General features: G+C 43.0%; 1 protein-coding gene across 2 annotated transcripts in view; it reads left to right on the top strand.

Annotated features, from left to right (window-relative positions):
- Positions 1–27532, top strand: part of TSNAXIP1 (translin associated factor X interacting protein 1) — a 59460-nt gene that overhangs the window by 15632 nt on the left and 16296 nt on the right. Inside the window, exons 6-14 of one of the 2 annotated variants that reach the window (XM_056526288.1) lie at positions 5091–5287; positions 6023–6158; positions 8698–8867; positions 10418–10577; positions 13254–13384; positions 14889–15017; positions 16516–16674; positions 17337–17446; positions 19604–19727. In XM_056526288.1, the coding sequence (XP_056382263.1) occupies positions 5091–5287; positions 6023–6158; positions 8698–8867; positions 10418–10577; positions 13254–13384; positions 14889–15017; positions 16516–16674; positions 17337–17446; positions 19604–19727 (1316 nt within the window). The remainder of the gene's footprint in view (positions 1–5090; positions 5288–6022; positions 6159–8697; positions 8868–10417; positions 10578–13253; positions 13385–14888; positions 15018–16515; positions 16675–17336; positions 17447–19603; positions 19728–27532) is intronic. The other variant, XM_056526289.1, reaches the window with a different exon arrangement.

The following is a 27532-nucleotide window of genomic DNA, read 5'->3' on the forward strand; positions in this document are numbered from 1 at the left end:
ATGCAAACATGGGTTTCATTTTAACCCCTTAAGGACCACGGGTTTTTCTGTTTTTGCATTTTCATTTTTTCCTCATCACCTCCTAAAAACCGCTTTAAATTTTGCACCTACAGACTCATATAAGGGCTTTTTTTTTGCGCCACCAATTGTACTTTGTAATGACATCAATTATTTCACCACATAATTTACGGCAAACTCAGAAAAAAAATATTTTTGGGGCAAAATTGGAAAACAAAAACACCATTTTGTAACTTTTGAGGTCTTCCGATTGTACACAGTGCACTTAAAGGAGTACTCTAGTGCAGAGTATTCCTGCTCCGTTCTGCCCGGGCTGCAAAATAAATGAAAATGAACCATCACTCACCTCCCTGGGTTCCCGCGGAGCGCCACTACAGCTGTTCGGTCCTCCGGTCCACCCTCTTCATACTTCCGGGTGTAACGAAGCGTCACATGGCGCTCAGCCTATCGCCGGCCGATGCGATGTTCAGCCTCGGCCGGCGATAGGCTGAGCGCCATGTGATGCTTCGTTACACCCAGAAGTATGAAGGAGATGGACTGGAGGACCGAACAGCTGTAGTGGCGCTCCGCGGGAACCCAGGGAGTGATGGTTCATTTTCATTTATTTTGCAGCCCGGGCAGAACGGAGCAGGAATACTCTGCACTAGAGTACTCCTTTAAAATTACACCATATATTCTCTGGGTTCATACGCTTACAATGATACCAAATTTATATAGGTTTTCTTTATTTTACTACTTTAAAAAAATGATAACTACATGCATCAAAATTAGTATATTTAAAATTGACCTATTCTGATCCCTATAACTTTTTTATTTTTCCGCATACGGGGTGGTATGAGGGCTCATTTTTCGCGCCGTGATCTGAAGTCTTTATTGGTATCATGATTGTTTTGATCAGACTTTTTGATCACTTTTTATAAACATTTTTAGGGTATATAAAGTGACCAAAAATACGCAATTTTGGATTTTGAAATTCTTTTACGTGTATGCAATTGACCGTGCGGTTTAATTAACCTTATATTTTTATAATTTGGACATTTACGCATCCAGTGATGCCACATATGTTTATTTTTATTATGTTTATATATTTTTTATATGAAATTTGGGAAAAGGGGGGTGATTTAAACTTTTAATAAGGAAGGGGTTAATGTGTGTGTTTTTACATTTTTTTTTTTATATATTTTTTTTACACTTTTAGTCCAGGGAGCAGTTAAAGGTACCTTTTAGATGCTATCAGCTTTGACAGTGGCGATCTAAAGAGTTGATAGCCGGCCGCGGCTATTAACGCCGGCCCTCAGCTACAAGACTCAGCTGGGAGCCGGCCGGTTTGAGTCTGGGAGCAGCCTGACAGTCTGCAAATCACTGCATAGTAGTTTTTATTCATACATTCTCTATCTGTTCCTAGTAAAGCTGGATGCTAATCAACATAGCTGTCACTATGGGTGTCATCCAGCTTTCACAGACTCCTGGATGTCTGATCAGCTTCTTTGTCATTAAGGAGTCAGAAAGCTTTGGCTGTTCAAGCATGCTGGGAGTTGTACTTTTTCATTGCAACAGCCGGAGCTGCAGTGTTTATAAAGCACTGTGTTAGAGCAGTGATGCATTTAGCTGTTGCAAAACTACAACTCCCAGCATGCCCACAAATCCTTTGTCTGTATTTTTGCAAGAGCTGGAGGCACAGAGCTGGAGAATACACAGCTCTAAAACAATTTTACAAAGATTGTACCCCAGCTGTTGTAAAACTACAGCACCCATCATGGGAGTTGTAGTTTAGGAACAGTTGAAGGCTGTAGTGGTGCAGCAGTGATCTCCTATACTGGATACCAACATGCTTTACGGCCGGTATCCAGTATGCTGCAAAATACAGAGTAGTCTGTCTGCATAAAGACAGATGACCCCTAGTGGTGGCTATTTTCATTCTTGATTATTTTGTAAAATTAATTTTTTTTTTAAATAAATGTATGTTTAAAAAAGTAATCTTATCAGTAGTACTACAAAATATAAAAAGTTTTTCATAATGACAGTGTACAGCATAAAAACAAAATCCTCTAAAATTTTAAAAACTGCGGTTTTCTTTTAAATTTCCCCACTTAAATATTATTTGTATTGGTTGTGCCGTACATTTTATGGTAACATTAGTGAAGTAATCACAAAGTACAATTGTTTGTGCAAAAAACAAGCACTCATATGGGTCTGTGGATGGAAAAATAATGGTGATGGCTCGTGAGGAGGAAAAACAAAAATGCATAAATGAAATAGTCTGTTTCCTAAAGGCCAAAATTGGCTGTGTCCTTAGTGAATCGCTTTATTTTTTTTTGTTAAAAATATATATATATATATATATATATATATATATATATATATATATATATATATTTTATTTATTTTTTTTTTTTTCATTTATTGAGCTAAATTGAATAAAAAGTACTAAAATCCCGAAGTTTTAACAGTGGCCACTGAGCCTAACAACATTCATACATTATTGTTCAAATCAAGATTATGGGGATGTATGCATAGCATATACATTTGTGTTTTATTTAGTTTTAATACATGAAAAAATAAGATTAATTTTAAAATAGTGTAGGAGTGGGGTTAACAGGTTTTGGGACCACTGCAACCACTATACCTACACTACTGTATTACAAAATGTGAGAACTGTATGGCCTCTATAAGGATTATTATGTAACAACTTTAATATTTCTGTATCTTCTACATAATAACATAGCTTCCTCTGAAGTCCTAGTGTGTACTGCAGTCTAAAGTGAATACAGTATAAATCAATGGTCCTTCAGGGACCCTTATGTTTTGTTTGTCTCATTTGAGGTTTAGCAATTCATTTGTTCATCTGTGTTAGTTGGAAGACTCCTCAGGGAATTATTAGCAAGTAGATCATAATGGACCTCTTGAACCTACATTATTGTAATGTGTATATTCGCCTCTACAGTGAATGCATAAAACAGGCCCAATGGGAAATACTGTATACCATAATACAACATTTTGGATTACGGTTTACAGTGTTCTACCAAGAGATTACATTTGTCATGGTAACAATTCTAAAGTGTAAAAATAATTTTGGTTTTACTGTAGACAAGTACAAAATTCTGTGCTTATTTTTATTATATATTTTCATTGTGTTAAAGGGGTACTCCGCTGCTCAACGTTTGGAACAAACTGTTCCGAACGCTGGAGACGGCGCTGAGAGCTCGTGACGTCATAGCTTTGCCTCCTCATGGCGTGACGCCCCGCCCCCTCAATGCAAGTCTATGGGAGGGGGCGTGACGGCTGTCACGCCCCCTCCCATAGACTTGCATTGAGGGGGTGGGGCGTGACGCCATGAGGGGGCGGGGATATGACGTTACGAGCTCCTGACACTGGCGTTCGGAAGAGTTTGTTCCAAACGCTGAGCAGTGGAGTACCCCTTTAAGCTTTGTTTTCTGATGCTGAGGTCCAAAGCACCTTACCTTCCATATAGGAGCTGTGTCTTCTTTAATATCCCTCATAGGGATAAGAAAAAGTCATAAATCGGGTTTCTTGCTCACAACCACCACTATTCGCCAGAGCAGCTCCTACTCAGACATTTTCCTGGCATTAATTTTAGTCAGGTGCCACTTCCCCTGGCAATATCGCCATTTACAGAAGTAAGTTCTGCATGCCAGATTTATTTGAAAAATTATAAAATGTCCATATCAAATTATGAAATTCTGACTGACGACACTTACCTCTAGTGCTGACTGCAGTAGTTATATATTCTTTAACGTTGTGGCAGAATAAATGTTCCATATTGTGAATGATATATACAAGTAAAGACCAGTATCAGACATTACAATATTACACAATCAGCAGGAGTGAGGGCCCTACAGACTATGAGGAATGGGGTTGAGACAAAAAGCCAGAAAGTGCTTTATCGGTACAATGGCCCAGCCAAGTTTAATAAACAGGGTAGCTTTCATGAAGGTAGGTGAACCAGTCACCTACTAATCGTTCAATGTCTGAAGTGCAGATAGCGTAGGGGGAGACTGCCGAATATAGCACTTGTCTCCATGACACAATAGTCTCAAAAGGGGGCAAAGTTTTAGTAGGAAAGACCACTTAGGGAATGTTATAGGCCTGCACGAAGAGATGTTTCTTCAGGGCATGTTTAATACTGTGATTAAGTCGGAGGGTTTGGGGTGTTGTATTCCAGGGAACTGGTGGAGCACAAGCAAAGTCTTGGAAATAGAAGTGAGAGGCTTGAGTTCTAGATGTTTTAGAGCGGAGAGACTGTGTAGAAGGGTAGACGGAGATGAAGGAGGAGATGTAGAGAGGTGCAGCACTGTGGAGAGCTGTGTGGGTGAGACTGAGGATTTTGTACTGTATTCTGGACTAAATAGGAAACCAATGTAGTGACTGACACAGGGTGAGGGCATAAGTGTAATGGCTGGAGATGAAGACAAGTTGTCTGCTGCATTTAGAGTGGACTGGAGAGCAGAGAGATACCAAAAGTTTGAGAAGCACAGTACTAGATATGTGCGTGATCAGTGTGGATCATGTTGTATCATTAAAGGGGTAGTCCCGTGGAAAACTTTTTTTTTTTTTTTTTTGTCAACTGGTGCCAGAAAGTTAAACAGATTTGTAAATTACTTCTATTAAAAAAATCTTAATCCTTCCAGTACTTTTTAGGGGCTGTATACTACAGAAGAAATGCTTTTTCTTTTTGGATTTCTCTGAAGTCACGACCACAGTGCTCTCTGCTGACCTCTGCTGTCCATTTTTGGAACTGTCCAGAGCAGGAGAAAATCCCCATAGCAAACATATGCTGCTCTGGACAGTTCCTAAAATGGTCAGCAGAGAGCACCGTGGTCGTGACATCAGAGAAATCCAAAAAGAAAGGCATTTCCTTTGTATTATACAGCCCATAAAATGTATTGGAAGGATTAAGATTTTATTATTAGAAGTAATTTACAAATCTGTTTAACTTTCTGGCACCAGTTGATTTAAAAAAAAAAAAAAAAAAAAAAAAAAGAGTACCCCTTTAAAGTTTGTCCGCGATGCTTCATTTCTGAAATGCTAACATGTTGTTGACTGTTTTACAGCTCACCAAAGAGAACGGATCCGATCACTGGAGCCCTTGAAGGCCATGCTTGTTTCTGTTTCTGAACGATGTGACAAGAAGATTCAGGAAATTTATGAAAAAGAAAGACTTGAAGTAAAAACTCTACAAATGGAAAAACTTAGTCTTTTACAAGTGATTGATAAACTAAAAGAAGAGAAGATCTCTTTACAGGCTCAGGTTATTTTAATTTTTTTTCCCTGTAATAATTCAATACGTTCATTGGGGGGATTTATGTAGATGATACATGAGATGTTAAATGGGGTTCTCCAGAACAGAAACAATGCCAATTGAGCAGTATGGCGACATACAGCCTTTCCTAGGTCAAAAGGTAGGGACTAGTGTAGGAAACCTGGATCTTGACTGTAATTTGGGAGTTGGGGTCAGGGGACTATTTTGTGGGCAGGTTTTCAGGCCCACATTAAACAGGCTTAGAAACTGTGTTGGGCTGTTTTTGATGCTGTTAGAGTTAAGCTGTGGGACACGGACAGAGCTGTGAGCTGTAAAAAAACATTTTATTGGGGTTGTCTGGGCATATCAACAACATTTATCTATGTCTCTGGATGGCATACAAATAAGAAAAGAAACTATACTCTCCTACCCCAATCCCCTGCAGCTGCCACGCCGATGCTCCTCAGCCAATCAATGTCCACAGAAGTGCCTTGTCCTATATTGTATTCTCATGTTTAAGAATAAAAGATAACACATCTAAGAACTGACAGTATGCACAAGTATAATTAAATACTAAACCATTGAAAAACAAACATAAAGCTGTTACCCAAGAAAGCAAATCAGAATATGCAGTATGTAAATGTCCAGCAATATATCTTTAGAGTAAGAGAAAAATTTGCAATGCTCACAGTTTAATATTTATTATGTACTGGAAATTGCTATTTATAATGTTATTGCCCACAGGTCTCCAAACTGCAGGAAGAGATCGAAAAGACATATCTAATGTACAGGAATGAGTGTGATGCCCGTAAACTTCTTATATCTGATATAAATGAGCTGAAGCATCAACAAGAAGACCTTAAGCTATCCCAAGATCCTAGTAGGTTATAGAATTGTAAAATAACATTTGATCTGTTATTTCATCTCCTTTGCACACAAAATGTAAAAGCCTTAAATAACTTTGTAACTAGACTACAATGACTTCTATATAACCATTCACCTGCTTTTGTGATTTGCATTTTGGGAATTGTCATAACCCTACCAGACACTATATAGTATGTAGTGTAGCTTTGAGCGCTGTCCGTGGTTATGGCAGGGATTTTTGTCTGTTTTTAAATAGCAACTAGCTAAATTAATTGTTCAATTCTACATTATACTGCAGAACAATATCAGTACAGGATTAATCATGGAGTGTAAAGAGCGGGGTTAGGCTTCTTTCACACTGCCAATAGGACACAGCAGTGAGATGGCCGTCGGGGGAGCCGGGGAGAATAGCTAGAAAAAAAATACTGCGTGCGCTGTCTTTTTCTCCCGCTACAAAATAATGGCGCCCATCGGACTCCATAATAGTAAATGGGATCCATCGGGACCCGTTCTTGCCCGTTGTGCCCCGCTCCGATCACGGCCGTTACTAGTTTAGTTGCTTTCAGTATTTACCTTGTCTTAATTTTTTTTTTTTTGCAAATAAATGATAATTTGGAGCCAAATGTGCCAAGATAAACATTTATTCTTAAGGGAGAATGATAAGGGGCTCTATGGAGGAGATGGCACACTTAGGTACTGGAGGGCATATGCATGGAGGAGGGGGGGGGGGTTGCACAAAGGTAAGAATGCTGTAGGGATGTGGCAGAAAAAACAATAAGGGGCAGCGGGAAACACAATCTGTCAAGGGCTCACCTGTTCTGTGGTGGGGAGGTGCAGGAGAAGGCTCTGTTGGGGAGAAAAGGTGCATATTAAATGATTCCACTAAATGTTTTGCCTATACAGAACACAGGTATCAGTTTTCAGGGGCTCATGCTGCTGCAGTCCATCAGAAAGGAATGTCTGCCTCCTCATTTTCGGCATATACTCCACTTTTATAGAAGATGGAGAGGAAAAATGGGGTGGGGTCCCGCTTGTTTGGGGCCATACACATTACTGGAACAATGGATGGGCTATAATGGGGTCTGTTCTTTTTACTCAAGTTAAATGTTATGGGACTGTTAATGATGTTTAATGGTGGTGGGCAGCAAAAGGCAGTGGGTGCTGGATGTTAGCAGGCGGCAGCAAGTGGGACCCATGACATGCATTGCCCTACAAGTGATGGCAGTACCATTTGTACTCCTTTGCTAGTAGTGGGCAGACCGCAGGGACAGCCTCTGTCTTTCTGTTTAGATCCTGTTTTAACCTTTAGTGCCTTGCTGCTCCTTCAGGGCACTGATGTATGCAGGTTTGGCAGGAACATATGTTTAAGGGTACGTTGACACGTGCGGATTTTCGCAGCGTATTTCGCTGCGGATCCGCTGCTGAAGGACCTCCTATATGCTGCCTTTATATGTGCCTGCTCGGAGCGGCAATACGCCGCTACGAGCAGGCACACTGCGATGTGCGAGTCACCGCAGTATATTCACACATCGTGGCAGCTCTCGGCCTAGCTCATTGAGCAGGGGAAGCAGCCGCGATGTGTGCGAGTATGCCGTGCATGCGCGGCGACTCGCAGTGTGTCTGCTCGGAGCGGCGTATTGCCTCTCCGAGCAGGCACATTTAAGGGCACCATACAGAGATAATTTAGCAGCAGATCTGCAGCGTAAAATGTGCTGAAAATCCGCACGTGTGAACGTACCCTAAATGGTCACTCTCATTAAAACACATTTTTGCTATTGCACTCCTTTTGGTAAATAAAAAATATTTCTAATATACTTTGTTTTAAAAAAAAAAAAAAAATTAAGTTTTCTATGTTTGTGCTTAAAAAAGCTCAAGAGCACATTTCCCCCATCTCATACACAGACTTTGGACCGAAGTCCAAACACAGGAAGTGCAGCCTGGAGTTCTTAGGGGGGGGGGTGTCCAGCCTCATCCAATCATAGCTCCTCTCACACTTAACTGCCATATGCTGTTGGTTGGACACACACCCTCAGCACTCCAGGCTGCACTTCCTGTGTTTGGGCTTCGGTCCAAAGTCTGTGTATGAGATGGGGGGAAATGTGCTCTTGAGCTTTTTTAAGCAGAAATAAAACATAGAAAACTTCATTTTTTTTTTTTTTTAAACAAAGTATATTAGAAATATTTTTGATTTACCATAAGGAGTGCAATAGCAAAAATTTGTTTTAATGAGAGTGACCATTTAAACCTGCAGTTACATGACCATGTTTTTAACAGTGCAATGCTCACTTATCAACTACATACAATATAAAGTTAGGCAGTCCACTATGAACTCCCTGTCCCACAAATGCTAAATCTGTAACAAGGCCCTTCAGGCCTGGCTTGAGGCGTGACCACAACTTCTGCACTCTACATAGTTACATAGTTAGTACGGTCGAAAAAAGACATATGTCCATCAAGTTCAACCAGGGAATTAAGGGGTAGGGGTTATAGTTACATTCCTGCACTGTGTGACAACTATGTTTTCTCTTTCAATTGACACTCTATCCATATTACAGAAGTGCAGGGGGAAGACCCAGTGACCTTAGCTGTGGCATTACGAATGGCTCGTAGTGATCTCACAAAAACTCAAGTGCTGCTGAACACATTAAAAGCCGACTATGGAGATGTTGTTCCCAGAAGAGACTTTGAGAATCAGGAAAAAAATCTAGCTGCATGTGTAGAAAAGGCAAGACTATGTACATGATTATTGTAGAACCTCACTGCATATTCTTTTGTTCTATTTTATTTTTTTCATTTTAAGTGGTTGTCTGGTTTTACAATCTAAACCCCAGAAAAGTAACTGTTTTAGGTCAAGCAGAATGTCATTGAAAGTCTGGTAAATGGGATAATTCACAGAGACTGACGCTGCAGATTTATTGGTTAAATGTAAAATATAAATGTGCAGGACTAGAAATATTGGTATTACAGTTAAATTTAAGGGTTGTCTTGTAAAGAAAGACAACACCTGTAATAAAGAAAGACAACACTTGTTTCCTAGGGTTGTCTGCAATTGGACCTGTGACCAGAGGCTTTTTTGAAAATGAAAGAAGCAATCTGATTGGTTGTTATGGGCAACTGCTCCACTTTTCCTCTGCACAGAATTTGATAATTCTATCCCAATTCCTCTAAGGGTACGTTCACATGAGCAGATCCCCGGCGTGTGTTACGCTGTGGATCCGCTGCTGAAAGACCGCTGTTTGCTGCCTTTACAGGTGCCTGCTCGGAGTGGCAATACGCTGCTACGAGCAGACACACTGCGATGTGCGAGCTGCCGTGTGCATGCGCAGAATACTCACGCATCGCGGCAGCTCTCGACCTAGCTCATAGAGCTGGGGGAGCGGCCATGATGTGTGCGAGTACACCGTGCATGCGAAGCAACTCACACATCGCTTCAGTGTGTCTGCTTGTAGCGGCGTATTGCAGCTCCCAGCAGGCACCTGTAAAGGCAGCATACAGCGGTCCTTCAGCGTAATACGCGCTGGGGATCTGCTCGTATGAACGAACCCTAAAGCAGTGTTTCTGTGTGTTACTAATCCAAGAACCCCATACTGAAAGAGTAGCTCCCACCATCCTATATATATTTTTTTCTGTCCCTTCCTATTGCCCATCTATCCCTAACCACCACCCTGCCTTTAATTTTTTTTTTTTTTACTATCTTAGAAATAACTTTATGTCTGCCTGGTAGTGTGCTCACTACCAGGCAGACTTCCCCAGCAGGCGTGACGTCAGTGATGCCTGCTGAGGGGGCCGACTTCCGCCCTGAGTTCACCTATACAGGGTGCCTCCAGCTGTTTCACCACTACAACTCCCAGCTTGCCCTGACATCTATTGGCTCTCAGGGCATTCTGGTAGTTGTAGTGGTGAAACAACTAGAGGCACCCTGTGCTGAAAACAATCTTGTAATGTAACGGTCACGTAGCCCCGCTCCCCCCCCCATAACCTCCCCCCCAGTTCCTTATAAGACCACGGCCGCAGCGCAAATCCCCCCCATCGCAAAATGTTGGTGACAGTGCCCATTGAAGCATATTACCAGAGTACCCCTGTGGCAATGATCATACACTAGTACTGCATAAAGTACCCTCTATGGACAGGGCATGTACTACCAGGGAAATATATATATATATATATATATATATATATATACATATACATACATACATACACCATATGTTGAGAATATAGGCTTTGCAGTGTATAGCATATAAATGTATGTTTTCATCATCTTTATTGATGCAGATAGAAACCCTGCAGAAGGACTTTGCCCAATTACAGAGGGAACACAAGTCCCTTCTAGAGATCAACCAAGAAGTTGTACAGCAACGTGATTCTTTCTGCAGGGAGGTGGATGACCTTCAGAGAAGTCTATCCCCCAGGCCACTATGGGAGAAATGTGTAGGTATGTATCACTATTGTTTAATATTACGAGTAAATTCAGTTCACAAATTTTTATACTGATAATTGAAATTAAGACTCAGTAAAAAGACTACTGTGTATGTCTGTCAATTGTGTTTTTTTATAACTATAAATGTTATCAGTAGTACCTTTCCAATATATCATATTAGTGGAAAATGATTTCTCCTGCACCTTCAGCAGCCCTTGGTTGTTCTTTCCCTTTCCAGTAAAAAACACGCCCAAACAACTTCTGGAAAGATGTAGGTGGGCATTCCTCATTGTAGGTGTAAGTGAAGCATTTTTCTACACCTTATTTTTGTGTGCTAGTAATGTGATAAATAATAAATAGGATAGTGTTTCCCAACCAGGGTGCCTCCAGGTGTTGCAAAACTACAACTCCCAGCATGCCTGGACAGCAAGGCTGTCCAGGCATGCTGAGAGTTGTAGTTTTGCAACATCTGACGGCATTCTGGTTGGGAAACACTGGTGTAGGAGCGCCAAATGTATTAAATGGTCGCAGAGCATTTGATACATTTTGTGCAGGTCACATAATCAGAAATGTTCACTCTTCAAATATACCAAAAAGCTAAGCTAAGTCTGGGCTGGTGTAGTTTAGAGACTTTCTGGTGGTTTCGTGGCTTTTTATAAAAAGGCGCAGTCCATAAAACCTGTTCATATCATGTGTGTTGCCAACATTAGTGGATTACAACTCAAAATCAGCAGAAATGTGTAAAGGGTAAAAAGGGGTAAGCACAATGATAAATGCCGGCCATAGTGCTGTTTACAAATTAAAAAAATATATTTTTTTTTCAAGGGTATTTTCACATGATAAAATGATGTGTGTGTTTATTTATTTATTTTTTTCCCCCCTACAAAATCCTGGGGGGGAATTGTTCCCAGTCAAAGACACACTAATAATGTTTGCAGTGAACTTAAAGTGTAGCTGTTGGGTTAGGGACCTTTTCAGGAAAAGCTGAGAAGTAGCACTATTTCTGGCCATTATATAACTTATTTATGGCATTTTTCATCAGATTTCTGCTCTGCAAGCAACAAAAAACTGAAATATCTGCCACACACTACACACACATAAAAAAGAGGATCCTCTATACACACCCCAGGAAAGCATTACAGAGTAGTAGTGAACAGTCTAAGCTGTGAATAAAGCCTTTTACTTACTGCAGCTCCTGTGCGGTTCTCTCTCTCTCCTTTCTCTTACATTTGCTTGTACTGTATTGTTACTTTTGCCTATAGTGCTCTTCTTTCACAGTGGTTTTAAGCATTTCACAGTGCACCAATGACCAGTAACATTGACAGTGCTCATGTATTTCTGTGTGTTGTGCACATGTTTACCTAGTACTAAAACACTATCCTCCATGAGCAGTGACTAAAGCTTACTGTATTGTAATGTACTGTACTCGTATTGTTTGTATTATGTATCAATTTTTTCCAAAGAGTAGTCTCATGGAAAAACATATCCCCTATCTGCAGTGCTATCATGCCTCCGCTCTCGGACACCCCCCCTCCGCAATCTCCGATACGCGTCCTCTGCTCTCTCTTGAAGCGGTGTGTCAAAACTTCCCACCAAAGCGGGTTCTGCCACGCCCCCTCTTTATATTTCGTCTACCTCCAGCTCTCCCATAGAGATATATGGAGGGGGTGTGGCAGAACCCGCTTCGGCTGGGAGTCGTGACACGCTGCTCCAGTGGAGAGCAGGAGGCCCATACAGGAGATTGCGAGGGGCCACAGAGCTCGGACTCCCCTCGATCTAAAACTTATCCCCTATCTACAGGATAGGGGATACGTTTTTTTTCCATGAGATATCTCCTTTAATGCAAAGTTTGTTGAAAGGACGGTGACTATTACACAGACATTCAAATAAATGCAGGGAAAGGGACAAACTGTGATAGCTAGATGACTGGGTCAAAGACCATCCCTAAAACAGCAGGTCTTTTGGCATGTTCTTGGTATACAGTGGTTAGTACCCAGCAAAAATTGTCCAAGAAAGGACAACTGGCCATAAGGTTAGCCTATCTAGTCTGATCTCACAAAAAGAGCTACTATAATACACATTGCCAAAAGAAATTAATTCTGGCTATGAAAGAAAGATGTCTAATCATACCGTTCTTCACCTTTGCTGTGTATCTGTGTATGTAGTCACTGCACACTGTCACATGTAATCCCTGTCTACTGCCGAAAGGCCTACAATGGACACACAAGTATGAGAACTGGTCCATAGAACAATGGAAGAAACTGGGCTGGTCATATGGATGGCTAGGCGGGTCACTTACCTAGGTAACCAATGGAACCAGGAAGCACTATGGGAAGAAATCAAGCTGTTTATGGCCGTGTGATACTCTGGGCACTTTTCTGCTGGGAACTTTATGGTCCTGCTATTCATGCAGATGCTACTTTGACATGCACCACCTACCTAAACATTGTTGCAGGCCACGAAAGTACACACTTCATGGCAATGGTTTTGACTAATGGCAGTGACCTCTTACAGCAGGATATAAAACCAAAGTTGTTTACTTGGCCTTAGAATTCTTAGATCTCCATCTGTGGAACATCATTAGAAAATACCACCGGCCTAATATAGGGTAGGTCCCCCTCTTGCCATGTGTATGATGTATATGTGTGTGTGTATATAGTTTTTAAAGGAAAGTTGGTGTCCTTTTTGCAGATATCTTGCCTGAGGTCTTTCAGCGATGGTCAGAATCATCAGAAGGAAAGAGTAGTGATCAGCTGGTGGATGTGTTACTGACAGAACTGGGCAGAAAAATTCTCAAAGAAAAAGATTTCTTTCCAGGAATGGTATGAATTTCCATAAGGCATACACACAAATAACTGGCAAATATTATCAGGGATCCTAAAAGGAAGATATTTTTCATACTTTATTTCTGATCCATTCAAATGGAAAAATCTGTTGTTTCCTTTGTGCAGCATTCATGCATAGTATGATATTTTCCTCTTTTAGCAATGCTGTATTAAAGGGGTACTCCGCTGCTCAGCGTTTGGAACTGTTCCGACGGCTGGAGCCATGACACCATAGCCCCGCCCCTTCATGATGTCACACCCTGCCCCCTCAATGCAGGTCTATGGGAGGGGGCGTGACAGCCGACATGGGGGCATGATGTCATGAGGGGTGGGGCTATGATGTCACAGTTTGTTCCAAACGCTGAGCAGCGGAGTACCCCTTTAATAAGACTCTGTTCACACCAGAATCATAACTTCCATTATTACAAAGTATCATGATAGTTACGGCTGATCTATTGTGTAATGTATCCATTTGACTTAAAATAGGTCCATTGGGTTTCCTTTATCCTAGGATAAACACTATAGCAGACTGTTATTCTAGCCCTAGGTTGTGTGAACAGAGCCTAAGGCATGGACTCTACTGACATAGCAAGCAACCTACCAGTAATATTACAATTCTACCTCAACTAGCTGTCAATGCTGTTTTGTACTAGCCTGGTGATATATCCTCTATTAAGTGCATAATTTGATGGCTGTATTTTAGCTAGGGATCGACCGATTATCGGTTTGGCCGATATTATCATCCGATATTCACGATTTTGGGCATTATCGGTATCGGCAATTTCGGTATAAGTTATCGGCTATTGGCCTGAAAGGTCACAGATTATCGGTATCGGCCCTAAAAAATCGATATCGGTCAATCCCTACTTTATCTACTTCAGCCCCATGCCATAAAACTTAACAATTTATTCATGTTAGGTCAGGTTGCTTTACAGAGACTAAAGAGATACCTCTCAATAATGTTATCACATCCTGGAATTTCCAAAGTTTCAATGCAAATATGGGATATGCCAAAATCTCTGACTTTTTCTAAAACAAAAAATGTGGCAAAAATCAAATGAATAAAAAATTAATAAAACCCTCTGTGTGCCACAGTGTGGTGGCTCCATATTTCATTCCCTGGAAGCAATGCTTTATACAGAACCAAAAGAAAATTAAATTGGTCTAAAGGAAGTAATGTAGTGCAAAAGAACGTATCCCCTATCTGAAGGGGATAAGTTATAGATCGCGGGGTTCCAACCACTGGGACCCCCACAATCTCCTGTGCGGTGCCCCGGCAGTCCGTATGAAGGGAGTGTTCTGTCCCCGCATGACGTGACGACTGACATACATCTCTATGGGATACATGGGGGGCGTGTTGGCCGCCGCATCATGCTGAGGACGGACACGTCCCCTGACTGCCGGGGCCCCGTACGGGAGATCCTTCGGATAGAATATAAGTTATTTTGCACTACAGTATTCCTTTAAATGAGTCTTATAACGTTTACTTAATTTATTATAGGGAACTGGAAATAACGTTCCCATCCACCTGCGCCATGAAGGACCAGTCAGGAATTTAAAATTAAAAATAAAAGAAGTATACAGTTTGATAAAGGAAATCTGGAAAGAGAAATTTGCCTTAGATCTGCAGGTAACACATCAAACATTTGCATTACTGTGTATTAGGTGGTTCATTATTAAGATGTTTCTCTATTTAAAGGAGAACTGCGGCGCAAATTTTTTAACTTTTCCTGTGCCCAGGCTGCAAAAACAAAAAAACTAACTTTAACTCACTTTCTTACATTTCCCCCCCCCTCTCCCCCCCCGTTGCGCTGATATCGGCATCCCGTTCCTCTGTTGCTTTTCGACTTCATTCTAAGGCTGGATTCACACCACGTTTTCTTAAATACGGTTCCCGTATACGGTTTGGAGGAGAGGGCGGGGCTTAATCGCGGCGCCCGCACTCAGCCATATAGGGGAACCGTATTTAATGCAAGTCTATGAGCCGACCGGAGTGAACCGCAGCCTCCGGTCGGCTTCGTTTTCGGCCGTATGCGGTTTCCCGACCACAGGCAAAAACGTGGTCAGGTGGTGTTTGTTAGACATATATACCCCTCAATGTTCACATTTAGTATTCACATTCCACAAAGAAGAATCTTACATGCACATAAAAAATATATGCTGGGAGTTTCAGCGGTAAACCAGATGGCAGGTATCAAAAATAAAATCAAGGCAGAAATGAGTAAGAAAACACGCAAGGCAGAAATGTATTAGGGGATAGCTTTGTTGCAAGCATGATGCGTGTAATAAAGGAGAAGCCCATGTTTTTATAAGGAATCAGCATTTTTTTTTTATTCTTGGCATAAGTCAAATATTGTTTTGTCATTAAACTTAAGCTTTAAAGGGATACTCTGGTGTTCTAAGAAAATTGGTACGATGCAGGTGCTGGTAAAACAGAAAAAAAATCCCCCTAGTCCACGCAGCTTCTTTTGTGGCTCCATCTGGTTCCCTGTTGCTCCTCGTTTCTGCCTGTTTCCTAGACAAGAGGTCAGAGCGGGATCTTCTTGTTCAGCCAATCACTGGCTATGGTGGTGTGTTGTTTTGGCCAGTAATTGGCTGAGCGGGAAGGTTCTGCTCTGACCTCTCTTGATGGAAGCAGGCAAAAGGGAGGAGAAATAGGGGGACCAGAAGGAGCCACAAAAGTAGCTGTGGAGGACTGTAAGTAGGTAAGTCTACATTCACACTACATTTTGGGCATATAGCTGCCGGATCCGCACTGCATCCCATTCATTAAAATGAGCCGGCTGGAGTAAGATTGGGACTCTGGTCGGCTCATTTTTGCACCTTATCCGGTTTTGCTGCTGGATTGAAAATCGTGATACAGATACGGTACAAAAAACTGATACGGTACAAAAATAAGGTGACTGGAGTCATTATCTGACTCCGGACCGCCCATTCAAATGAGTAGGATGCGGCACAGGTCTGGCAGCAGTATGCCCAAAACGTAGTGTGAATTAACCTTAGAATGCATTTTAGAACATCTTAATACCTGGTAAATATGTTGCAAGTTGTATCCCTTTGTATTGTACTTGTACGGCAACTATGTAAAGTCATAATGATATGCATATTCCTCCTTGTTCTGACTGTAGAAGGGTAGACAATCGTCTCTTTCTGAATTTATGATAAACCATCTACAGAAGAAGTTTGGCGAGGCTTCATTTGAGTGGTCATATACTTTGCACCAGACATGTCGGATTCACTTAATAAATGAGCAAATCCATTCCTTTTATAAAGTACTTATGGGTCAGGTGAGTAGAATTTAGAAATATCACATCAGACTAGCATTTATAATGTTGGTTTCTGGGTGTTTATTTTTGTTATGCCTTATGGGATCAATAATGTTATAGTTTAATAGGTAAGACAATTATGTACATGGCAATGCTAAATATGTCCATTATTATTAGAAAAATTACTCCTCAAGGTAAAAAGTGGTCTGTCTTCAAGAGGTTGAAACATTTTCTGACACAGCATTTGAGATGACCAACCAGTCTGAAGACAAAGGGGCATGGAGATTAGAGTAGGCTTGGCTAGGCGATAATGTATAATAGCGACCCCAAATTTTCTGGGTAAATGGAGTGGTGTGCACTATTCAGTCACACAGGGAACCACCATGCTGCTCATCAGTGGGTGTCATGGGGTTTCTTCACTGAAATCCTCTTTCTCCATGGTAAAATGTGGAATGGATTCTTTTTTACCCCTGATTTTGCAGCAGTTGAGCGTGAATCTCAAATCCCCGTTGACTTAATAAGCTTTTCTTAGCGAGTTCCCATGAAGGAATAAACATGTTGTGGGTAATGTCGGTGATGAACGTCGCCCTCTGTGTACTGAGTAGCAGGAATCCTATTGAAGTCAATGGGAGTGTGATACAAGGCGGAAATATTCCCACAAACATGGATGGTTTGTTTTACAGATGGATGAAGATTTGTATTATGCTTTGTTTCATGTGCGCACAAACCTTCTGAAGGAGCTTACCGCCACCGACAGCTCAAATGTTGGTTCACTGACACAGGAGCAGTTCAGGTATTGTACTAAGTAAAACCTAGATAAGTGATGTAAAAACAACAAAAAGGACATAAAATGTAATTCTTAAAATATAAAATGCATAGTACATAGTGTTTGTGACTTTTTCTCATGCACACCCATAAATCTCCATGACCAGTTTTACCTACACCCCCTGCTTTTTGGTCCAAATGCAGTTGCATGCAGCTAAAACAGAGCGGACAGCTCTCACTTACCATGATTATGTGCAAATCCAGGAGGAACAGCTTTAACCAATAGCTGTCAGAGAGAGGATAAATGTTATTTTGGCAACTTATGTACAGCCCAGTATTATACAGCCATTTTGTTATTTCTTCTGTAGTTTTATATAACCTCGCAGACATTGCATATTTGTTGGCAGATACAGACAATTTATGTGGTAGGCCAAAGACATTACATTATTTCCCGATGCTGCCTGGATCTACCAACATGTATCTAATTCTTATGCACAGAAAGTCTTTATTTTAAATGGAAATATTTATAGGCAGGCCGGATCAAAGCCAGCCATATATATGATAGTTGCCTCTTCTTACGCCATCATTTTATTTCTCTTTTAAAGGAAAACTGTCAGCTTTCTCCCCCAGCACTAACCAGCGGTACTGGCTGGTAATGCGGGGGACGCTGATCAGTTTGATGTTTACCGTGCCCAGATCCGCCGCTCCCCTTGGGCCCTAATCTTCTATTTTCGGTATATGCTAATGAGGTGCTGACTGGTACCGGCCGGGCTAGCTGGCACTCTGACGTCAGTGCCGCTGGCTGCAGCGCCGCAAAGCTCATCAATATTCCTCCCCTCTCTCTTCATTACAGAGTATGGAGAAGAGGGAGAGGCGGAGGGAGGGGAGGAGTATTGATGGGCTGGGCGACGCTGCGGCCTGCGGAACTGACGTCAGACTGCCAGTTAGCCCGACCGGTGCCAGTTAGCACCTAATTAGCATATACCAAAAATAGAAGATTAGGGCCGAACGGCGTGGTGGATCCGGGCACGGTAAGCATCAAACTGATCAGCGTCCCCCGCACTACCAGACAGTACCCCTGGTTAGTGCGGGGGGGGGGAGAAAGCTGACAGTTTTCCTTTAACAAAAGAAGTTAAATAAAAAAGCATATCATTTTTGTTCCCCGTTTTTTGCTTTCTCAACCATTTCTTGCCCCCACTACTATTTCTTAGTACCCAGAGGAAGTGTGTGTGAGTGTGTTTGTGTGTGTCCCTTGTGGCCCACAAGATGCCTCTAATACCCCACGCTATGTGGTTGTGTTCCATTTGAAACCGCACTTTGGAGGACAAACCACTTTGGAGCTTGCACTGTATGCCAATTTCTGCTAGCTAGTCATGGGGGGAGAGACGCAGCTTGGCTTTCCCTGGATTTAGCTTGTCTACACCTTTTTCCGTCTGGACATTCCGCATATTTTTTTTTTTTCCGTGAGGACATTCCTCTTAGTTTTTTTTGGCAATGGTTAAAATAAACACTATTGAGCAACACAAATGACATGGCCTCCACTTCTACTGCTGTTTACATCTTGACTTATATTGGACATGATAAATGAGAGCACTCTGTAACCGAACATTGGATGGTTGGAACACTAAAGGGTGGACTGATGTTGAAATCAATAAACAGCAAAGTAAAGCAAAACTGGGAAAATTTTGAAGCAGTGAAGTGACAGCAGACACTTTTTGCCTAGAGTTTAAAGGGGTACAACGGCCCTAAGAAAACTTATCCCCTATCCAAAGGATAGGGGATAAGATGTCTGATCGCGGGGGTCCCGCCGCTGGAGGCTCCATCTTTGAAGCCTCAATGCAAGTCTATGGGAGGGGGCGTGACGGCCGTCACGCCCCCTCCCATAGGCTTGCATTGAGGGGGCGGAGTACCCCTTTAAGCACCACACAATGTAAACTTTGCTACCATTATTTCATTACCTATCTCTATACTAGTGAAGACTGCATTGTAAAGCAGGTTTCTACAGTTGCGTTTCATTTTCAAGCTTTGTGGTGTATAATTGCGACTTTTTGAATATTTGCTAATGTTTAATAAGTGAGCACTTGACTAGTAGAACAAACCCCCCCACATGCAAAAGAACTTAGACCAGAAGAAAGTAAAAAAGAAATGATAAATTCCCCCCTATGTTTTTATCTATTTTCCATAGATTCCAACTCAGAAAAGCCTTTCCCTCTAAAAGTTCAGATGACATTCAGGAACTTTTGGACGCTGCAGATTCCCAGCTGAAGCCAGAGGATGAAAACCTTCATTACAAGTCTTTATTTAGTGAGGTAAATCTCAGTTTTTACAATATTTCCCAATCGGTAGTTTTTATTCTTGCTAACATTTCTAAACACAAGGGATAGAACATCCAGGATCTCAGCTAAGAAAGAATGTATTACTGGGCGATGTATCATTTAGTTACTAATAGGGTGCTGTTACTCCCCACGCTCATTCTGGGTCAGTATACTGGTCATGTCAACTTCACAGGTACTGCTAGTCTGCCTGTATGATCAGGAGCGGGTAAATGGCTGTAATACAGAGCTGCAGCCCCCCCCCCTCTGACAACAGAGATCAGAGGAACGCTAGGTCTCCACTTGTTTTTTTGCAAAATCGCAAAAAATAAAAAATACTGCCGTACACCGTTTTTCCGTGAAAAAAACGCAGCGGTCAAATGTTACCTGCAAGTCTATGGAGAATCACAAATTGCAAAACCCACTTGCCATTTTTTACTCTGGAGTTTTTTTTATTTTATTTTGGGATCCCTGTCAGTTTGCGAAAAATGAACTCATGTTGAGACTTTGGTGTTTTTTCAGGAAAATCTTTGCATTTTTTTCCCCAAAGGCGGGAGTGAAAAAACATCACTTTTTGCTGGCTTTTTTTTTCCACTTTAGTGATCTAAAAAAGGGATGGAGCTAGCTTTTTTTAATAAAATTTTCGTAGGTGCCATTGGTTTTCCGGTCACCGACGCTAACTGGGCGGTGATTGGAACGGGATGACTGCTGATATCTTTCAGCAGGCATCCCAGCACATCACCTAGGGGGGGTACGAGACCTCCTCTTGTCAGCGATCGCCGTGATACGCTGGCAATTCTGACCGACGAATCACAGCTTATTTGGTTCTACGGTGACCCGGAAAATAAGGGTGATTGGTACCGTCCAAGCCAGCACCCTTCATCCTTGCACAGTAGGAGTGAGGTGGCACTGGTGCAACCTCATGTTCGCCCTGATTGAGCCAACCAGGGCTCCTACTGGGTGATGCCACTGACGGCACCCGCTCTCGCCCTCCGGGTGACTAGTGTCCATCAGTGACCTGAGCCAGAGAGGGTATCTGTCATCGGCAGCGGCGGAGTAGGAGCCAGGCAGCAGGAGGTGAGAGCTGTGTGCCTAGTACAGCTCCCAGCATGCACAGCCAAAGGGCATGCTGAGAGTTGTACTTATTAAACAGCTGGTGGCATATTTTTTCTATGAAAAAGTGTGCCTCCAGCTGTTGCATAACTACAACTCCCAGCATGCATGGACAGTGAATGTGCATGCTGGGAGTTGCAGTTGTGCCTCCAGCCGTTGCATAACTACAACTCTGAGCATGCCCTTCGGCTGTCCATGCGTGCTGGGAGTTGTAGTTTTGCAACAGCAGGAGGCACACTTGTTGGGAAACACTGAGTTAGGGTCTGTTACCTAACTCAGTGTTTCCCATCCTGTGTGCCTCCAGCTGTTGCAAAACTACAACTTCCAGCATGCACGGTCTGTCAGCTGGAGGTTCCCACCCCCCAAAAAAAAAAAAGTACAAGGTACATTCACACAGGCGGGGTTTACAGTGAGTTTCCCGCTGCTCGGGAGAAGTTGTGTTACAAATTTTGGGGGCCTTTTTCTTCTTTTGCTCCTTATGGAAAGGAACAGTTGGGGTCTACTCCAGCATGTTAGTGTAAAAAAATTTTATTTTTGACACTAACATGCTGGTGTTGCTCCATGCTTTTAATTTTCACAAAGTAAAAAAGGAGAAAAAGACCACCAAAATTTGTGACCCAATTGAGTACAGAAGTACCCCATATGTGGACGCATAGTGATCTGTGGGCGCTCAACATGGCTCAGGAGTGAGAGCGCACCATTTACATTTGAGGCCTAAACTGGTGATTTGCACAGGGCTGGCTGATAGTTGCAGAGTTTCTGACATAAATGCAAAAAAACTACAACATTTTGGGAACTACAACCCTCAAGGAATGTAACAAGGGGTACAGTTATCATTTACACCCTACAGGTGTCTGACAGATCTTTGGAACAGTAGGCTGTGCAAATGAAAAATAAAATTTTTAATTTTCTCGGACCACTGTTCCAAAAATCTGTCAGACGCCAGTGAGCCTTATTACATTCCGTGAGGGGTGTAGTTTCCGAAGTGGGGTCCCATGTGGGGGTGGGTCCACTGTTCTGGCAGCATAAGGGCTTGGCCCTCAACTTCCATTCCAGCCAAATTCTCTCTCCAAAAGCCCAATGGCGCTCCTTCTCTTATGAGCCCTGTAGTGCGTCCGCAGAGCAGTTTACATCCACATATGGGGTATTTCCACACTCAGGAGAAAAAGCCCCCTAAAATTTTTATCATCATTTCTTCTATTACCCCTTGATAAATTAGGGTAACACCAGCATTTTAGTGAAAACATTTTAATGAACTTTAACCGACATTTGTCAAACACCTGTGGGGTGTTAACTCGTTAACGACGCAGGACGTATATATACGTCCTGCGCCGGCTCCCGCGATAGAACACGGGGTCTCGCGGTGACCCCGCGTCATATAAGGTCTGTCCCTGCGGCCATCAACGGCCGGGACCCACGGCTAATACCAGACCTCACCGATTGTGGTGATGCCCGCTATTAACCCTTCAGACGCGGCGATCAAAGTTGATCGCCGCATCTGAAGTGAAAGTGAAACCACTGCATCGTCCCAAACAGCTTGCAGGACGCGAGGAGAATCCCTACCTGCCTCCTCGCTATCTGATCACCAAATGACCGCTCCGTGCCTGAGATCCAGGCAGGAGCAGTCGAGCGGCGATAACACTGATCAACGCCATGCTATTGCATGGCAGTGATCAGTGTAGCAAATCAGTGTGTGCAGGGGGCTATAACATTGCAAAAAAAATAAATAAAGTGTTAAAGGGGTACTCCGGTGAAAACCTTTTTTCTTTTCTTTTTGCTTTTCTTTTCCTTTCTTTTTGGAACACTGATAACATCACGAGCACAGTGCTCTCTGCTGACATCTCTGTCCATTTTAGCAACCGTGCATAGCAGATGTATGCTAAGGGAAGCATGGTGGCTCAGTGGTTTGGGTTCAAATCCCACTAAGGACAACAATAAATAAAGTGTTATTATTATTATAATAACGTCAGCAGAGAGAACTATGCTCGTAATGTCATCAGAGAGCATTCCAAAAAGAAAAGAATTTCCTCTGTAGTATTCAGCAGCTAATAAGTACAGGAAGGATTAAGATTTTTTAATAGAAGTAATTTACATATATGTTTAACTTTCTGCCACCAGTTGATTTAAAAGAAAAAAGGTTTTCACCGAAGTACCCCTTTAATAAATGTGATTTAACCCTTTCCCTAATAAAAGTCTGAATCACCCCCCTTTTCCCATAAAGGAAAAAAAAACAATGGAAATAAATATAAATATATGTGGTATTGCCACGTGCGTAAATATCCGAACTAAAAAAATATATCGTTAATAAACCGCACGGTCAAGGGCGTATACGTAAAAAAATTCCAAAGTCCAATATAGCGTATTTTTGGTAACTTATCATACCAATGAACCAAAATGAATAAAAAGCAATCAAAAAGTCTGATCAAAACAAAAATGGTACTCATAAAAACTTCAGATCACGGTGCAAAAAAAACTAGCCTTCAAACAATCCCATATGCGAAAAAGTAAAAAGTTATAGGGGTCAGAAGAGGACATTTGTAAACGTATACATTTTTGTGCATGTAGTTATGATTTTTTACAGAAGTCCAACAAAATCAAACCTATATAAGTAGGGTATCATTTTAATCGTATGGACCTAGAGAATAAAGATGGTGTCATTTTTACTGAAAAATGAACTGCGTAGAAACGGATGCCCCCAAAATTTACTAAGTGGCGGGTTTTTTCCCAATTTTGTCGCACAATGATTTTATTTTTTGTTTTGCCGTATATTTTTGGGGAAAATGACTGATGTCATTACAAAGTAGAATTGGTGGCGCAAAAAATAAGCCATCATATGGATTTCTATGGATTCACTGTTCTGGCGCGCAATAGCCGCTCACATAGAGCTGCAAGGCGGGGCCCTGTTTGGGAGATCGCGAGGGGTCCCAGCGGTCGGACCCCCGCGATCAGACACTTATCCCTTGATCAGACATTTATCCTGTGGATAAAGGATAAGTTGTCTATTGCTTCAGAGTCCTTAGGGGGTTAAAAAAAATGCAGTAGGGATGGAAAAAATTGTCCAGATGATGCGATCTGTCTATTAGTGCAGGTACTACTGCTCCCAGCATGGAACACATGGGAGTAGTTATTAGTACCTAAATAATGATGGAAATATAGCTAATAAAGTTTAACAGTAGTTAAAATAAATAACAGTTTATAAATTACATGCTTAAAATACATTAATAAATAGTTTTACAAAATTAATGAAAAAAAATCAGTTTTACAATTACATGGCCCTTTTTATCCATTTTTAATATTGCCCGCTCACATAGATTGGTCCCTGATTAGAAATTTATAAAAATTTAGTTTTCTTCAAATTTTTTTTTCTATCCCTACTGCATTTATTTTTTTCTAAATTTCTAAAAAATGCCCACAGAGAAACTGCCAAAGGGGCCAAAAATGCAATTTCTCAACCGCTCTTCATTGGGGACACCTTACTGATGGCTATATGCTCTTGCCACTAGGAGGCACTGACACTAGGAAAAAGTTGGCTCCTCCCTGGCAGGATATACCCGCCCACTGGAAGTTTGGTAATCAGTTTTAGCTAGTGTCAGTAGGAAGCAAGACACAGGTCTGGGAGCTCTCCAGACCTGGTATTTTTTTTAAATTATTATTATTTTCTAGTAAGGGCTTTTTAATTAGGTTTTTATCTCCCTTTTTCAGGTGGGGGTTCAGGAGCATGGCGCTACCTGTTCCCCCATATGCGACAAAGGGGCACATACATAGAGTATGTACTGTTTACCCCTTCTCGCCAATGGCCAGCGCCTAGAGTTTGTACCCTGGGTCCGGGTCCCCCACTGCCCCTGCTCGCCCAGCTATCTTAGCCTGGTATGATGCATCATGGCCATAAGCTGTTTGAAGCCGTCTGGGTGATTATGTGAAGAATCCTCGGGTGAGTATGTACGACCCTCCAAATCCCCCCTCCCTTCCTACCTCCCTCTCTTCCCTCTTTAACATGAACTTCTGTCAATGCCTATGAGTTTAGGCTCTGTCTCGGGCTCCGCTAGTCAGGCTCAGTACTATTCTTGCTCTGTGTGGCCGCACACCGGGGAGCCTTTTTGGCACTGGCAGCTTATGCACGGGCACCCACATTCCTCCCCGCAGGCGCTTAGGAGCACTTCTAGCAGCGGGGATTAGGGCAGTTTCTTTTCCCTGCGCTGCTCCCCTACTTCCGGCGGTTACATAGCCGGCGACCATCACAGGCCGGAGTATCGAAGCATCGCTCCAAACCCCGTCCTCCTCCTGCAGCATGGGACCGAGGAGTTATTAGTCTCCTCCTCCCCAGCCGGCAGTCATCATTGCTAGGGCTAGTCATATAGCTCCACCCTTCTTCCCTCTGGGGAACAGGGGGTTCTCTTTTTGTATTCTCCTGCCGGGTTGGCAGGGGCTCCTTGGTTGAGGGGGAGCTGACTTACCTCTGCCTCCTTTCCCTTTTCCCACAGCGCAGGAACCTGGGTTTCTATTTTAGTGTTTCCCTGACGGGTTGGACGGGGCTCCTTTGTTGGGGGCTGAGCCGGTTGGCTCCGCCTCCTTTCCCCTCTCCTGCCAGCGGGAACTGGGGGTCATTGCCTCCCCTCTCCTGCCGAGGGGTCTGAAAGAATCTTTTTTTTTACGGCTCCTCCTGCTTGGGTTGCGATGCAGCAAGACAGTTTATTTAAGAAAAAAATAAATTAAATAAAAAATTATATTATATATATATATATATAAATAATATATGTATTCCAGCAGAGATACTACAACGCCCCTTGGTGGTTGTAATATGTATCTCCCTCAGCTCTTGGTTTGATTCTTACCAAGGAGCTCCTTCTGGTGGCAACTGTCTGTACTGCATGCCTGCAGTCTCTTCAGACCCCTCTCCTTAGGCATCTTCCTTCTGTGGGGTAATTATGATCCGACGTGGGGTGTCCTTTCCAAGGATGCATGGTCCTCTGGAGATATCCGGGGATAAATGAAAAATATGGCCTCTCACGTCTGTCGCACCCTCTCACGTCTGCCACGTCACGTCTGTCGCACCCGCAGCTATTTGGCGGTCCCTTTCTACACGGCCTGAGTTCCGATGGGGTGCCTTAACTGACCATTGCCATTCTAGCGCAAGCTGAGGACCCCTTTGGAGGTCTGCACCTTACGGTCAGTCACCTGCAAAGTCCTATGCAGCCTTTCCTTCCCAGGAAGGGGGGCACTGGGACACCTACCAGCGCCCCACACCCCAACCCCCACCTCCTTCCCCCACAGGTCTCCTATCTCATGTACTTCACGACTTTGGGGATTTCTGGGGGATTGTTCCTGTGTGTACAATGGCCCCTGCACCCTGCGTGGGCATGACCGGGTGGTTTCCTCTACGGCCTGTCACTCATCTCATGGCTGCCGCATCTGCGACTGAAATTCCGGTACCCCACTACCAGTGCGAGGTGTCCGAAGGAGTCACCCGGTTTATACTATGGACCTTATACCAGTAAGCAAGACAGTGGTCTGCGTGGTTCCTACGCCACCGGTCACTTATCACATAACCGCTGGTGGAGTTCCGATACCTCACTCGTGGTGTATGGTGTCCGAAGAAGTGACCCGGAATGTCCTATGGACCCTATGCAGGGCGATGGGGATACAATCTACGGCTCCTCAGCCTCCCCCCTCTCTCCAGGACGGCGGGGATTCTATCCATGGCTCCTATGCCTCCCTGCCCTCCCACGTGCATCTAGGGACAAAGTGCGCCTAGCTGTGCTGTTATATCCCTATCGATACCTGGCAGTGTCTGTAGGGTACCTTAAAGATAAGCCAAACTATTGTCTTCACGGTTTCCACCACCGTCAGTCTCCCATCAAGGGACTGCCGCGTGCATGATTGGGATTTCTGTACCTCGCTACTGGTTTGAGGAATTGGAATGAGTGTCCCTGCAGGTACCAGGGGCTGTATGACAGTCAGCCAGACGTTGGTCTGCATGGACTGCTACACCACCAGGTTGCCCATCCAATCGGCCGGACTCCAATACCCCACTTTTAGTGGGAAGGTTCGAAGGAGTGATCCGGTGCGTTCAGGGATCCTCCTCCAGTCAGCCAGACGGTTGTCTGCATGGTTTCCTTGTTCGCAGGGTCCCCTGCTCTACTGGTCCCTCTCCTCATGCCTGTCGCCCTCCACAGCTGAAGGCTGGTAATCCACTTTCAGTGTGTGATTCTGAGTGCATTGACTCGGTGTGCTTTTGTCCCTATGCTACTTAGACTATGTCTGCATGATTTTCTCATCCACCATGTCTCCTTCCATGTCTGCTGCTCCGTAGCTGACGTCCAGTGACCCACTTTGAATGTGTGGTCCTGAAACAGTGACTCGGTAGTTCATTGGACCTTATACCTGTAAGACGGACTGTCTGCATGGTCTCCTGCACCACATGCATCCTTCATCTCTTGTGTCTGCGACAGCAGTCCTGGGTGTACACCTTTAGAAGATAGTTTGGGTGTCTCCTGCAGGTTCAGTGGAACTTCCTAAGGCTGTATGTTGATGAGTCTGCTGCTTACATGCATTCGTGCTCTCGTCCATGTAACTTGATTTAGCACCAGTGTCCGGGTTCATACCCCTCCGGGGTTTCAGATGGCTCCTCCATGTCTCCGTATTTTGTCGCAGGGTTGCCATGATCACCCAGTTTTTTGTTTGTTTGTTTT

Source organism: Hyla sarda, chromosome 6, assembly GCF_029499605.1.
Source record: "Hyla sarda isolate aHylSar1 chromosome 6, aHylSar1.hap1, whole genome shotgun sequence".
NCBI classification, from domain to species: domain Eukaryota; kingdom Metazoa; phylum Chordata; class Amphibia; order Anura; family Hylidae; genus Hyla; species Hyla sarda.